At 34.9% G+C, this 14,946-nt stretch overlaps 1 protein-coding gene across 6 annotated transcripts; it reads right to left on the bottom strand.

The window, feature by feature from the left end:
• Positions 1 to 5,165: 5,165 nt before the first annotated feature.
• Positions 5,166 to 11,722, bottom strand: LOC112513210 (proline--tRNA ligase, cytoplasmic-like). 6 transcript variants are annotated; one of them, XM_025119406.1, is made up of 14 exons: positions 11,642 to 11,722; positions 10,503 to 10,657; positions 9,838 to 9,911; positions 9,349 to 9,441; positions 9,102 to 9,218; positions 8,210 to 8,397; positions 8,051 to 8,117; positions 7,751 to 7,873; positions 7,522 to 7,674; positions 7,142 to 7,426; positions 6,537 to 6,755; positions 6,315 to 6,408; positions 5,409 to 5,474; positions 5,166 to 5,316 (listed from the first exon to the last, which is right to left on the bottom strand). In XM_025119406.1, the coding sequence occupies exons 2-13, from the start codon at positions 10,609 to 10,611 to the stop codon at positions 5,410 to 5,412; spliced, it is 1,587 nt and encodes a 528-aa protein (XP_024975174.1). In that variant the 5' UTR covers positions 10,612 to 10,657; positions 11,642 to 11,722; the 3' UTR covers positions 5,166 to 5,316; position 5,409. The 6 variants fall into 6 exon arrangements, with proteins under 6 accessions (XP_024975174.1, XP_024975172.1, XP_024975175.1 ...); XM_025119404.1 differs by having other exon boundaries at positions 5,166 to 5,474; XM_025119407.1 differs by having other exon boundaries at positions 5,166 to 5,474; positions 10,576 to 10,657.
• Positions 11,723 to 14,946: the final 3,224 nt, after the last annotated feature.

Below are 14,946 nucleotides of genomic sequence, written 5' to 3'. Positions count from 1 at the left end.
AGAGAGTGGACCAAGGGACGATTTTTGGGAACAAGAGAGAAGATTTGAAGCGATTTCTACCATCTCCATTCCATTTAATTTAGTTGGTAACTCGTCTTTATTTCCAACAATAGTCAAACTTTAGATTGTTGAACAAGTTTATTTGTTTGATTTCTATATAAATGTCATTTTCATTTGAGTTATCAATTAATTAACGTTCTTTTGGAAAATAGCTATTCAAAACCCTAGATACGTAATCATTTAAGGATTTTGATAAAGTGGCGACCGAAATCGTTTGGTCTCAATAAGGTATTCAATTTGATTTCTTGAATTCTTGCAATCTCTAATAAGCCGAGCTTGTGAGCTTATTATCTTGAATTAGTGATTTTACTAACTCATTAATGCTAACCACACCCGTGAATTTGAGAGCTTGTTCAAATTCCCATTTGGGGTTAAGATTTGATTAAAAAGTTTGTTTTAATCAATGTGTATCTTAGAAAATCAAAGTTGTCGGAGCTTGTTGACAACTATAGACGGTTTGGACTTGTTTTGGCATTTTGCACCACATGAATGAATAATAGTGTTGTATCATAGTCGAAAATGAGATATCTGTTGATCTTTTTAATTAATATTAATAAATATCTTAATCCCCCTCTACTTAAATTGTAGAAAATTGAATAATAGTCATGATCAATCCCTATACATTCGGTCTTACTTACCACTATTATAATTAATACTCTGATCAAAAACTTTTGCTCGAATATAAAATCGTATGCAAATAGTAAATAAATTAAAATTCACGTCAACAAGGATTTCAATAGTTAAATAAGAGAGAGAGAGAGAGAGAGATGGCGATCGACGGAGTTTCCAAGACCATTGTTGAAACTATATCCGTACAGTTGGTGGATCAAAATACATACGCTAATCTCGGTTAAACACAAGATCGATGTGGTGGAAAACAACAGTTGAAAGCAACAACTTACCAACAAGTTTGAGGTATGAATTCTTCACATGATTTTGTTCGTTTTAATGCTTCTAATCTAACGGACTAGTTTTTATGTATCTACAGTAGTCTCTTAAGTGGTAATTTTGAGTTCGAATGTGAAAATCGATACTCCAAAACCTAAAATGCAAACTTTGTCAAGAAATCATTGGTTTCTATGCAAAAAGTAGCAAAAGCATTCATAAATATGAAATCGTTTGAATAGTTTTAGCAAAAGTGGACCAAATCCGTCTCCCCACCCGTCTCGCTGTTGGGCAAGGAAAGATGAAGGGGGATTTGGGGGAATCGGGTCGGAAGACGAATCCTTGCATCCGTCTGCTGACTTTTTGGCCATTTACAGATTTGGCCCCTGTAGTTTTTAACTTTATATTTCTGCACTTAAGTAAATTTATTATGAGTTTTTCATAATCCACAGATTTAGCTAGAGGTGTGCATCGGCTGGTTCCGGTGGGAAAACCTGAAATCTCAATCGGATTTCGAATTTTGGGTTTTGGAATTTGGATGGCTTCTGATTGGGTCGGCAGGGTTTGGGTATAGTTTGAATGCAAAAAGAGAATTTTAATCGATTTTGAGGATGAAGTCAATCAATCAAGAAGATTGATGAAATCGTTAGTAGGTTTAGAAATCAGGAAAGAGTTGAATAACTATATAAATAACTGTATCTATAGGGTCAGGTTCATGAGAAAACCACAAAAAAATGAAAAAATTGAGGAACACCCTGTAACCATTCATCTAGAATGCATGCACATGTGTACACAAGTAACTTGTAAGCAATTCGTTCGGTATGTACACGTGCATAAAAACCAAGAAACAACTTCAACCACTTGTATACACATGTGCGTACTGTTTACATGAATGTCTAAGTGTTCCTCAGTTTAAAACGACGACAAAAAAAATACCCCAACTATAAAAAGCAGTAGATGGAGTACTGTGCCACGAAATCCACAAGCTAGTGAAGCCTTTAGCTCTATGTGACAAATCAATGGAAGAAGCAAGTTAGATATTGAACGACAAATCTCCAACCCAATGTATGTTGCCAAACACAATTTATTCTATGTACTCCAAATCAAGTAAAGGGAAGTCCAAACAACAAAGCAATCGGGAACTCGGACAAAGCCATCACATCCGAAAACGGACCGATGGTCCGAGGGGTGAAGCCCCGCCACCTCAATGACATGTCCTAAATCGTCGAACTGAAGAGCAACATGTGAAACAATAATCCACAGTTTCATTGATGCTACTACATCGAGGGCAAAACACCAAGTAAAGGCCAAACCCCATTTGATCAAGCCAAAAGAAAATACATTTAGGGGTTGTTTACCCAAACGCTTTCTTGATAAGCATTTACTGGTATGAGTCAACGCTCTAACTTACTTTTCCGGGTAAGAATGTAGTCAATCAAAACGATAGTGTATGCAACAATTTACCAGGAAAGCATCATCACCCTCACTTACTGGGTAAGATTTTCCATCTTTATTATCATTCTTACCGCGTAAGATTCTCAGCCCTTGTCATGTTCATCTAGTAAGGTAAAATGACTTAGGGGCCGTTTACCAAACATTTATTCGGTAAGTGTTTATCGGTAAAATTTAACATTAGTATTTACTTACTAGGAAAGATTTTAGTAAACGACATCGTATGCAACAATTTACCCCGTAAGCGCTTACCGTGGTAAGAGTCGTTGCCCTCACTTACCGGGTAAGACTCTTGGTTCTCGTCTCGCTCTTACCGGGAAAATTCTTGGTCCTTATCATATCCATCCGGTGAGGTAATGTTCTTGGCAAGCGCTTACCCGGGTAAGCGTTTAGTAAACTGCCCCTTAGTAAACACTTAGCGGGCAAGTGTTTAGTAAACTTCCCTTTAGTTTTTCAAAGTTACAATTATTTAATTTATCTTTAATTAATATTTATTTTATTTTTCAGGATTTAATTGAAAATAAATGTTAGCATGCATATTATAATTATAAGTAACACATCATTAAAAAGAAAAATGTAATTTATCATGGAGAGATTGCACATATTTAAGTAATATTTAACTATTGTAAACAATTATATGAATATCAAGAATTCTAAATAAAAGGTCAGCACAAAATTTCAATATGACGATTATGGACATCTCGTATATGTCGGATGTGTATTTTGATGATCTCGGATTATATTGCGTGCTTGTGATTACTATATACGACAAATAGACTTTACAACAAATTCTAGACAACATGAACAACGGACGTTGGGACAAATATTGACTAGAATACATAACACTTGGACCGATAATGAGAAAAATTAGACACAGGACAACAAATGCAATTAAGTTTGAACAGTTTAATGGGAATTATTGACGATAGTATGACGATCCCAACGATTAGCAAAACCTTAGGCAATAAGATTGAATTTTCATGTACTTTATATCCATGTATTAATGTTCTATTCTGACGGTGAGAACGGTAAGAAGAGATCTTCATCCTTAGATCAATCATAATTGAAGAGTTCCATTAAAGAGAAGCACTTAATCAATTCCCTTATAAAACACAGTTCATGAGTTGGTTTAAGATTAAAAATGATCAAGGGTTTAAATCTCTTCTTATGATTTTCACAATAAAGCCAAAAACAATTTATAGGTCAAAAATCACGATTACTCAATTACCTCTACACTTAGAAAACAACATGGGTGATTCATCATTCAAAAGAGCATCAAATGTTAAACTCGTCCTAAAGAGAAATACATTTTTGAGATCACTTGGCATAAACAATTTGTAAGGGGCACTTTGATTTGAACATTTCCCTTAATTTAATCTGAAATAAAAATTTGAAATTTGAAGGAAATGACTTATTAAATTATATAAAAATAAATCATGTTTTTTTTTTTAGGGTTTAGAGTTTAAGGTTTAGTAATTCTAACCGAACACAAATATACTGATCACACTATTCTTGCTTTAATAAAATAAAGAGAATTCATCTTTTAATTAAGGGGTCGTTTACCAAACACTTACCGGTAAAATTTAACATTGTCCTCTACTTACCGGGTAAGATTTTAATCCACCAAAAAGGGTATCGTATGCAACATTTTACCCAGTAAGCGCTTATCGTGGTAAGAGTCGTCGCCCTCACTTATCGGGTAAGACTCTTGGTCATTGTCTTGCTCTTATCGGATAAGATTCTTGATCCTTACCACATTCATCCGATAAGGGAATGTGACTTGGTGTTCACTTACCCGAATAAATGTTTGGTAAACGGCCCCTAAGTTTTATCGTAAATAGTCATATCTTAGTGTTTTGAAAAAATAAGGAACTGCCGCTACTATTGAAATAATTTTTTACAAAGAAATTGTTAGATTGTATTGGGTCATATAACAAAACAAAAAGTAAACTACAAATTTGGCCCTCGTGGTTTGTCGAAAATAACACTTTATGCCTATAGTTTTGAAATTACCAAATGGCCATCATGTTTTACAAAAAATTGTTCGGACTAGGTCCCTCCCTTTAACAATCATTAAAAAATTCCTTTAAATGAGGGGCATTTTCGTCCTTTTATCGATTTTATTGTCTTTTACCCAATCTAAATCGATTTTATGATTTTAGTCCTTGTGGTTTTTATTGGGTAAAAGATAAAAAATCGATAAAAGAACGAAAAGTGTTATTTCGACAAACCACAAAGACCACATTTGTAGTTTACTCTAAAAGAAATGATGATTTAGGGGTTGTTTGACGTTGCTGAATGGTTTGGTGCAGAATGATTAAGAGACTTTCATGATATAATGCAAAATGAAATATAATTGTTTGATAATTGTGTATAATGAAATTAGGGCTCTTAATGGTTAAGGAAGATCCATAATACAAAATCATTCAGGGAGTTTTAGAACCATTAAGAAGCGGACTTTTTTTTGCCAAACATGATTCACCTTTTAACGATTCAGGGATTACCTCTTAATGGAACTATTAAGAGGTACACAATCAACCTAGTTACCCCACTACCTCTATGCATCCCCCCAACCCAAACAACCATCGACACTTCAACAGCAAAAAAGCAATTGGGGCTGATCTTAGTAGATCAATGAAAGACACAGTTAACATCAAACTTCAACAAGATCTTAACAGCAACTTCACTTGGTCAGAGTGGATAGTAAGAGGTCAATGACAAATAAATTATCTTCTGCTATATTTTTTTTTGGCCTAAAAACTGATAAATAAACCAAATCAAACCCACCCAATGAATCGTACTCAAGTCAAGTCTAGGAAGGATAAGATGTACACAAAAGTTGAAAAAGGCTAGTCCTCCTCGGATAATATAGGCATGTACCAGATCGAACATGTTTTCCCCATACAAGGTAAAATAAATCTAGCCGTATACAAAACAACATGATTGTAAAACTCGAAAATATAACTCTTTAATGGTTGGATATAGTAATGAATGAAAACAAGAAATCAAACCTTAATAACTCCGTCCCCAGTACGTCCATTTCTTGGCAGGTTTCCCCGATGCAAAGCACAATGTACCTGTCACAAAAATGAAGCATCATAAGCATTCCGAAAAACCAAATAAGTTTACATTCAGTCATTGCCAGATTTTCTTGTTTGACTTGTCAATGGCATACAACATGAGTATAACTAGCTCATTTTTGTTCAAATTGAGCTTCAGTTTAGGGTCTAAGGGGTGTTTGGTTGGTTTTCCAACAAGTCTTGAATGGATAAAGTTGTTTGTGTTGATTCACATGTCTGTAAAAATTGAGGTTTTTGTTTGGAAGGGTTTTTCATAGATAGAAGGAGCGTGTTTCTTAATTGGAAGGGGCAGGTTTAGAAAAAGTTTGGCTCTCTACATAAAGCTCTCCCAATAAGCCACTTTCTATATCATTAAGCCACTACCAAACAGTCATGTATAGCTGACCGAATAAGTTGTGAGTCCCATTAAGCTCATTAAGCTGCCAACAAACACGCCTTAAATCAAGCTACACATGTGACTTGGTAAAAATGTATTACAACGTCATGTGAAAATAGATATAAAACAAATACTAACATTATCACAGAGTGTAGAGCGTGATTTTTTTGCATTTTCATCAGAACAACTATTTGTAACAAAAAAGAACCTAAGTATGATGTTTAAAAACCTCAACGGTTAGCCTAGCAGTCAATCACACGGCCACGTGCCTTGTGAAGTATCAGGGTTAATCCTCATCTTTGTTTGTCAAATTGGCTAACCCCTCTCGTCTTTGTTTGTAAAACAAAACAAACCCGGACTCGAAAGCAGGGGTGGGACGTACGCAAACTTGTCCAATGCCTTCATAGGGTAGAGTTTTTGTTTGTCAATTGGCACATTACTCGTATAAACTATAATAATACCTTCAGGCAGTTGAGGCTGGTCAAATGGAGAACAAAGCGTCTTAGCAGCTCCTGTCTCCCCTTTTGTCTTTGTTTTCACATCCTTCTCCACTTCCTGAAGCATCAGCAGCAAAGCAAAATTATAAGACGTGTATCATGATAATAAATGTGGGCCAAATGAGGTTATAATATGCAGTTTCATGTTAGAGGACTACAAACGTATAATACAAATGTATTTATTACCTCTTCATCGCACCATGGAGCCAAGATCAATTTCTTTTGGCTTAATGCTTCAATGAATTCATCCCAAGTTTTCGCAACTTGAACACAGGCATCTCGTTTTTGCTTAGCAACATTAAACATGTTTTGCTGAATATCATCCAGCATACACTTTACTTTATCAACCAAACCGTCCATAGGAATATCAATTTTTGCTGCATTGTCACGACGAACAGCACGCACCTGAAAAGAAAAGAAACCCACATCAGGCTTTGCATGGAACACTTGCAGTTTGTAACAATGAAGTCAGCCTTAGTCTTAGGGGCTATTTGGTTGGTTTTCCATTAGGTCCTGTATGGATAAAGCTAACTGTATGGATTAATATGTCTATATAAATTGGGAGGTTTTCCTTCATAGATGGACGGAGCGTGTTCTTTAATGGGGGAGGGGCAGGTTTGGAAGAAAAAAAAAACTTGGCCTTCAGTATAAAGCTGCCCCATAGAAGCTTACTGAATAATCCACTCTTTGTATCATTAAGCCACTACCAAACAATCATGTATAGCAGACCGAATAAGTTGCAAGTCCCATTAAGCTCATTAAGCTGGTAACAAGCAGACCCTGAGTCTTACCTGGTTATTGGCCAGGTCTTTCGGTCCTATCTCAATCCTCAGGGGAACACCTTTCATTTCCCAATGAGAATACTTCCAACCAGGTGAATAATTCTCTCTGAGGTCCGCTTCGGCACGAATACCTAAATCACATAAAACTTTTACGGTGGCTGAACATGCACTTAATATTTCCTTAATATCTGCATCTTTGTAAGGCACATGAATCACAATAACTTGTATTGCGGCAACTTTAGGGGGTAACACCAGGCCCCTATCATCCCCATGGGTCATCACCATCACCCCAATCTGTAAACAACACAATTCAAAATAAATAAATAAAGTTAAATTGTTATCACTTATCACTAAATATTAAACACCTTCAAAGAAAATTTTCCAGTTACCGTTCTAGTACTGTATGCCCAGGAATTCTGCCAGACCATAGCCTTTTCTCCCTTCTCATCTTCAAAATTAATCTCGAACATCTTAGCAAAATTCTGGCCCAAGCAATGTGAAGTTGCACCTTGAACACCACGACCGGTATTTGGAATAAAGGCCTGCAAACATGCAAGCACTTATATGACCATGAATGGCTTTTAACAGTTCATAATTTATAGTATCTTATATAAGTACCTCGACACTAGTAGTATAAAGTCCACCGGCAAACTTCTCCATCTCGCTTTTTTTCCCTTTCACAACAGGTACAGCCAAGTACTCCTCATATAGACGCCTATACAGTTCAAGGATTTCAAGAACCTAAAACACGCCATTAATCAGAGTCAGATTGACCATCTAAATAAAAAAACGCTCCATTTTTCACGCTTGAAACAGATGAATTGACATTTTTTTCTACTTTTGTTGAATAGGAGATCAATGAGCTGCATCAGACTCCAGATATGAGTACACTTATGTTATAAAGAATTAATTTTATACCTCAGTGTCTGCCTCCTCCTTTGTTGCAAAGGCAGTGTGCCCTTCTTGCCAAAGAAATTCACGGCTCCTATGATAATGGGGAGTTTAGCATTTTAACGGCTGATTCAAGACCAAATCATCATAAATAACCGGGGGATATGAACAAGCACTGAATAGCACCTGATAAATGGAGTAGGATTACTGAACTCCCATCGGACAACATTGCACCATTGGTTAAGTTTTAAAGGCAAGTCACGGTGTCCCCTGATCCACTTAGAGAAATAGGGGTACATGACGGTTTCACTAGTTGGGCGAATGGCAATAGGGACTTCCAAATCAGAGTCACCTGATCTCGTGACCCAAGCAACCTGAAAGATTTAAATCAAGAAAAGCATCAAAAGTAGATTGCGGTAACAAAAGCAATATACATTAGAAAGCCATAAGCTAAGACACCAAATATTGTGACAGATACAAGTTCTTGGCACAAATTTCTACTACTAACCTCAACTGGAAATCAACATATTCTCTTGACGCACTTGCAGAATGGAAGAACAACCTTACAGTCCTAACGGTAAGATATGTATTGTGACCCTCAACAAGTCTCGCAAAAACTCAAGATTCTGTGCAGCTACAAGTTGTAAGGAATCTTAAGTTCAAACTGTGGCTAACTAAAGTTGGCACCCTGGGTTTCGGTGAATCATAAATAAACCAACATCGATGTAATAAATGGCTATTGGTGCACATCATATCGTGCAGGGTTCGATCAAAATCAGCAAATATGATTAATTTATTCTATTGACTTGGGTTAGCATCACCTGTAGCCCAACCCAGATGGATACCTAAACATTATCGTAGTAACACATCTATGGCAGCGCTACACCATGATACAATCAACGCCAAAAGATCTATCATGTCAACATCTTGTGTCAGCTACACCTTGGTAAAAATCCAACTCCATTGGTTAAATTCTTGGAGGATCTTCAAGGTCCATGTCAATCATACACGTTCAAAAAGTAAACTTCACCAAAAGACCACTCAGATAAAATGGGAATATAAAGTATATAAATGATACCTCAGGAGCAAAACCCTCTATGTGATCCTTCTCCTTTTGTAGAACGTTATTGGATACAAAAAGCGGAAAATAGCAAGTTTTAATCTTCATCTTCTTAATTTCTGCATCAAAGAAGGTCTGCATAAAGATGTCAGAAAATGGTTTTAATTCCATCATGTTTTTCCTAACCCGGTGACAGAAAAGCTTAAACAAAAAGAGCAAGACACGTATCAGAACAAGATGAATAAACTTAATGTTTCATGCTTACTTGCATTATCTCCCAAATGGACATTGTCCATGGCCGGAGAATGTAACAGCCGGATATTTCATAATATTCTATCATTTCACCATTTGTAACAACCTATAGGAGCCAAGAAAATGAGTTAGAGAAGAATAGCCACATTCTGTAATGAATACATATCTCATCCATTTTCTATACATTGTCATTGTAAAAAGGAAATGACATGTGTTTCTAGTATGGAACACTCATCATCTATGAAGAGTTGCTTGTCTTCTTTACAATGACAATGTAAGGAAAATCATTGCATATTTTCTTCCATTGTTCATATTTTTTTGTATAATTTTTTTCTCTTCTTGGTTCATATATGAAATCTTTATCATGTAGATATGAAACCAAATAGAATCGAGTGTCGGCATTAATGCATTTAGCCCTCCTGCATTTCCTAATTCAAATTAGGATATTACAGTACACGAAATACATGGAAAGCTTGAAAACACAATAGAATTCATCATATACCTCAGAATACCATTCCCCAAAGTTGCCGTCTTTAGTATTTGTAAGACCCAGACCTGTCTCCTTTTTCCTTCCCTCTACAATCACAATGTTGATGACAGAATTACACACAGAACATAGATACACCTGTTTTTATATCTAAGACTCAAGCATCTGTGTATGTGTGTGTGACAATAAAAGCTTAGCTAAAAGTGGCTTTTGAGGTCAAACATACCCCCATTTTAAATAAAATATGGATCCTATTGCTAATCTAAAACAAAAGTGAGCTATTTGAGGGATTTGTTATAGAAGTATGTATCTATCAGCTTTTCCTTCAAACATTGATGATTTTGCAGTTGTTAATTAAGTCTTCTGATTCTTATTTTATTTTAAAATTAAGCCTTCTAATTTCGCATCATACTGTAATTTATAATCTTATACGTATTTTCCAACACAGGCAACAGAATTCGGCATATGCATCCACTAATATGAATATAAACTAATAATCAACATCCACTTTGTATAATGGCGTATGGAAGAAAAATACAGTTAAAGAGATAATGTTTAACTTAGTAATCATGTTTTCAACAGAACTATTGGGATTTTCAAAAAAAAATTAAGGTTAAACATCAATATATCTCTTTTTCCAATCCAATAGTCTAAAGCAAACAAATTCATAGGTATTATACCATCTGCAGAGTGTATGTGTATGATGGAAGAAGCTGAGCTCAAAAACAGAAATGAGTTTAAAAAAACACCCACTACTAGATTTGGCAACAACAGCAGATTTCTTGGCATTATCAGGCTTGACTCCCTTTGCACCAGCCATATCTTTGACTTTCAGCTGCAATGAAACTCCAAACATTTAGATATACATAAGAAAAGAGAAATTGAGTTGACTTCAATCAAGATAATGATTTCGAACTAAGTAAGAACATTCCTGATTTCTAGTAATTACAGAAGGGCGTTAAGTTCTTGCTTTAGGCAAAGCACAAATGATCGGAAGCCGTTCACAAACCAAAACAAGCAAGAACTTCCAAACCGTTCGAATTCTTGTTGCTAGTTGCTACTTTCCAGTCAACCAAAAAACCAAAAAATTCTCTCAAAATCAACAAAAAAACTTTAAAAAATCCCTCGAAATCAACCAAATTTAAAGGTGCAGCAGCAAAATTTGGATTTGGTCCCCATCGGCAGACCCAGGATTTTTTCCCGAGCAGGTGCACCTTTAAGTTGGATCAAATGCCCGCAAAGCCGTTCGATGTTTTTTAGCCAAATTCCACGTTCGAGAAATTTTAAGTTTTTTGGTTAATTTCGATAGAATTTTTCAGTTCTTTGGTTGACTTTGAGGGCCTTATTCGGTTTTTTGGGTTGATTTCGTAAGACTTCTCAACTTTAAGGATTTGATTCTCTATATCGTTTAATTTTCTAGGTTCCTAACTTTGTTTCCTTATGCCTCTAGGATTTTAGTACTAAATAGGATGTCTTGCAAACTAAAATTAAGTAACCAAATTTAAAGAATCCTAGATTGATAAACAACTACTAAAATTGAGAAAATAAAAAATAAGCTAAGAAAATTAACATCAAACTAACAGACACAAGGCAATTTAGGGCAGAAATATTGGTCAATTGTCAAAACTCAATTACTCAAACGTAAAAACTCAAAACAAACAGATAAATTATGTAAGCAAATCAATGAAATCATGTAAACATAATTGTATAACATTATAACTAATCAATTAGAGCAAGTGCCAAAATTTTAAATTTGAGTTAGGTTTCGGGATAAAACCTGAAAGAGAGATTGAGAGAGTGACTGAGTGAGTGTGAGAACCTGAGAGAGTGAGAGTCGAGACTGAGAAATGGCCGGAGTTGCGCCGGCGGAAGCCTGAGAGACGGAGAGAGTGCGAGTCGGGGAAAGATGGCTGCTGGCCTGTTTGTCCCATGTGATGTTTTTTTAAATAAAAACAAATACAGTTTTGGTCCCTCCGGATCCCATCAAATGACATTTGATTTCTCAAATATCCCGGAGCACACCCCAATTTCTATCGGGTGCCATCTTTCATACCCAAAAAGATTTTACAATTTTGGATTGCGCGGGTGCACGCTACTCTGCTCCCTCTTTATAGGTCTGCTTTTGTTAGTCTCTAAAACGAACTATTTACATTGGTGGTTCCAAACTCTTCAAGTTCATAACATTTAATAGGAACAAATCAATCTTTACAAAAACTATAGAGACATAAAGTGTAATTCACTTTAAAATTAATTGTGATTCAGATCTTTCTTTTTTAATTTCTTATTTAAAATATTTTATATATCCAATTAAAAATTAAAATCTTAAAATTAAAGTATACAGTGGGTTGGATATTCAGGTTAGGGATGAGTATAGGCGGGGATACCCGCCCTGTTTGAAAGGAACCGGAATCGGCGGTTCTTGAGATATTGGAACCGGAACCGGTTAGAGCGGTTCTTGAATTTTTGGAACCGGAACCGCTGGGAACTGGTTTCGGTTCCGGGTACCCGCTTTCTAAAATATTAAAATTTTGTTATTTAGAAATAAAAAATAAAATATTGTCAAAACACTAATAAATAAACAAGAATACAAATTATACGGAATAATTGTTATAAATTTTGTTTAACGATTATAAACCATAATAGACTAATAGTAAATGTTGAAAATTTAACGATTACATACTATAATTGTAAAGGTTCAAAGTTTAACGATTACATACTACGAATCCAATTAAACACACAATTTGAAAAAATACGGATCATTTTATCTTAAATTTTGAATCTAGAGTTCTAAGTTTTTGAACTAACTTAATCTAGTATTAAAAAAACAATTATTATTTTTAATTGAAAAATATCAGGTACCCGCCGGTTCCGGTTACCCGGTCTAGGAACCGGTCCCAGCGGGTAACAGTTCCAAAAAATTGAGAACCGAAACCGGAACCATTCTCAATCGGTTCCGTATTTTAGGAACCGGAAACACTCATATCGGTTCCGGTTCCGGAACCGACAGTTCCGGTTTCGCAAGTGAGTACCCGGTTCCGCTGCTCACCTCTAATCTAGATTAATCAAAAAAAAAAGTACACAAAAACCTATTAAACTGATAAAATGACTTTTTTGTTATAAAATCTTAAGTTTAGAAAGAAAAAACCACAAAGAAGTTTATACATGTTTTGTATATGTTTCATGATGTAACTTTTATTATTTAATTAAATGTTTGTTTTACATGATAAAATAATATAATTTATTAAGTTGTTGAAATAAAAAAATATATATGGGTATAAATTGTAAAACTAACAAATATAAGAAGGGTATTAATAAAAATTAAACAAATTAAAGATAAAAATGAGTTTAGATAGAACCTTATGATTTGATATAAGAAATAGTTTAACCATCAATGTTATTAATAAGATTTAGGCCTTCCAAACCTGTTTTCACTGAGCAAGAAAAGCTCAGATTTTCGGATCGGGGCGTAGGCTAACGTTTAGGGTTGAAAGAGAGTCCAGTCAGATTCTTTTAGGTTCGGACTTTGACCAGACCTTGAAAAAACAGTTAACATTATCATGCATGAGCTCAAAGGTACTAGACCCCAGCTTTTTTAAGCCAAACTTGTCTGGTGTTTTTTTTACATTTTTACATACAAATTTGTAATACAACATTTTTACCTTATAATACAAAACTATCACAATTAATCGTATATAATCTAAATTGTTAAAAAACTGTCCAAAGAGAGGTTGGATATAAAAACCTTAAAAGGACAACAGAATTTGATGGAATGGTCCATATGGATGCATCCCTGTCATGAAAAAGTGTTTTTTTTAACCGTAAATGTCAGCATGGTATATACCACATCCAACAAAGGATGGTTTTTCAAGATTCATATGAAATTTATTTATTAAACATGAATCGTCAAACTTATAAAACATAAGCGTATGTTACGTGCATCATACCTTACAGGTAGACATTATATGTAAAACCAAGGGTAATCTAATTTAGAAAGCCAACATTGCTAGTTCCATCGGAAAATTGTCTCGCTAATTCAAACAGGTAGTGCCTGATTGGTTTGAGTTTGGCTCCAAAGGTCAAAAGTACCAGGAGGTCTCAGGTTCAAATCCAAGGAGGAATAAAAATCCCCTTGTGGCCACGGAGGTTCAAATGCGATGATTCCGGACTATCTGCAAAGCAGGTGGTCGTCCTGGAATTAGTCGGCTCGCTTGGATATCCAGGTTAATGAAAAAAATAGCTGAATTGGTTTGAGCAATAACCCAACTAGTTAAACTGAAACGTGCGGCACCCGTATAAGGAGGTGAACCAAGCGACAAAAATTTAGATTCTTATTTCTAACACAAGAGATACAATAACGTTTTGATGGATAATGGTAAAAGTTTTATTATAATTTCTAACCTAAGTACACAACTAATAACACGACATTTTTCTGATGGATTACGATAAGAAAACCTTTTACTCTACAAAAAATTGTAATTTTTTTTTGTTATGCACATGTGCATTCCCGTATGATAACATAGGTCATCTCATACAACTTTATATGCATATTTGTCGTCTACGTGCAAGACAAAATCTCTAACAATTACATATTTTAGAAAGCAACTAGGTCTCGATACCATAACATAAAGAACTCCAAGACATCGATTTTGTTTAAGTTAGATGCTAACATTTAAGTTTGAAAAGTGGTTTCAAAGACGAAACTTGGTCATTTCACCGGTACTTGAAATTATCACACGATAAAACGAACAAATTTTAATTATATTACATTGTAATTATAATTTAAGTTAAAAATTCGATTGAAAAGATAATTTATTCATTCGACCCAAATAATCAAATACACTAAAAACAAATAGTATTAAATTTTAACAAAGTCACGTTACCTCTCTGAATGAATATGGTACGGATCAAGAATCTTACCCGATAAGTAAATAATAGTGTTAGATTTTATTGATAAGCACTTATGTTGATCCTCTCTCTCAGTGATTTGATGATAATCCCTTTTTCCTTTCGATGTATTTCTGTATCTATAATTTCAGTTCCAGCGATCATACACTGAGCTTATTCAGTGATCGCTGAAGAACTTGTTTTGTAATTCATTCAGAGACAACGATACTTCAAGAAAAC

Source organism: Cynara cardunculus, assembly GCF_001531365.2.
Source record: "Cynara cardunculus var. scolymus isolate 2C chromosome LG 5, CcrdV1, whole genome shotgun sequence".
Taxonomy (NCBI): Eukaryota; Viridiplantae; Streptophyta; class Magnoliopsida; order Asterales; family Asteraceae; genus Cynara; species Cynara cardunculus.
Note: the sequence above shows the minus strand (reverse complement) of the source record. Positions and strands in the feature narration are given on the sequence as shown.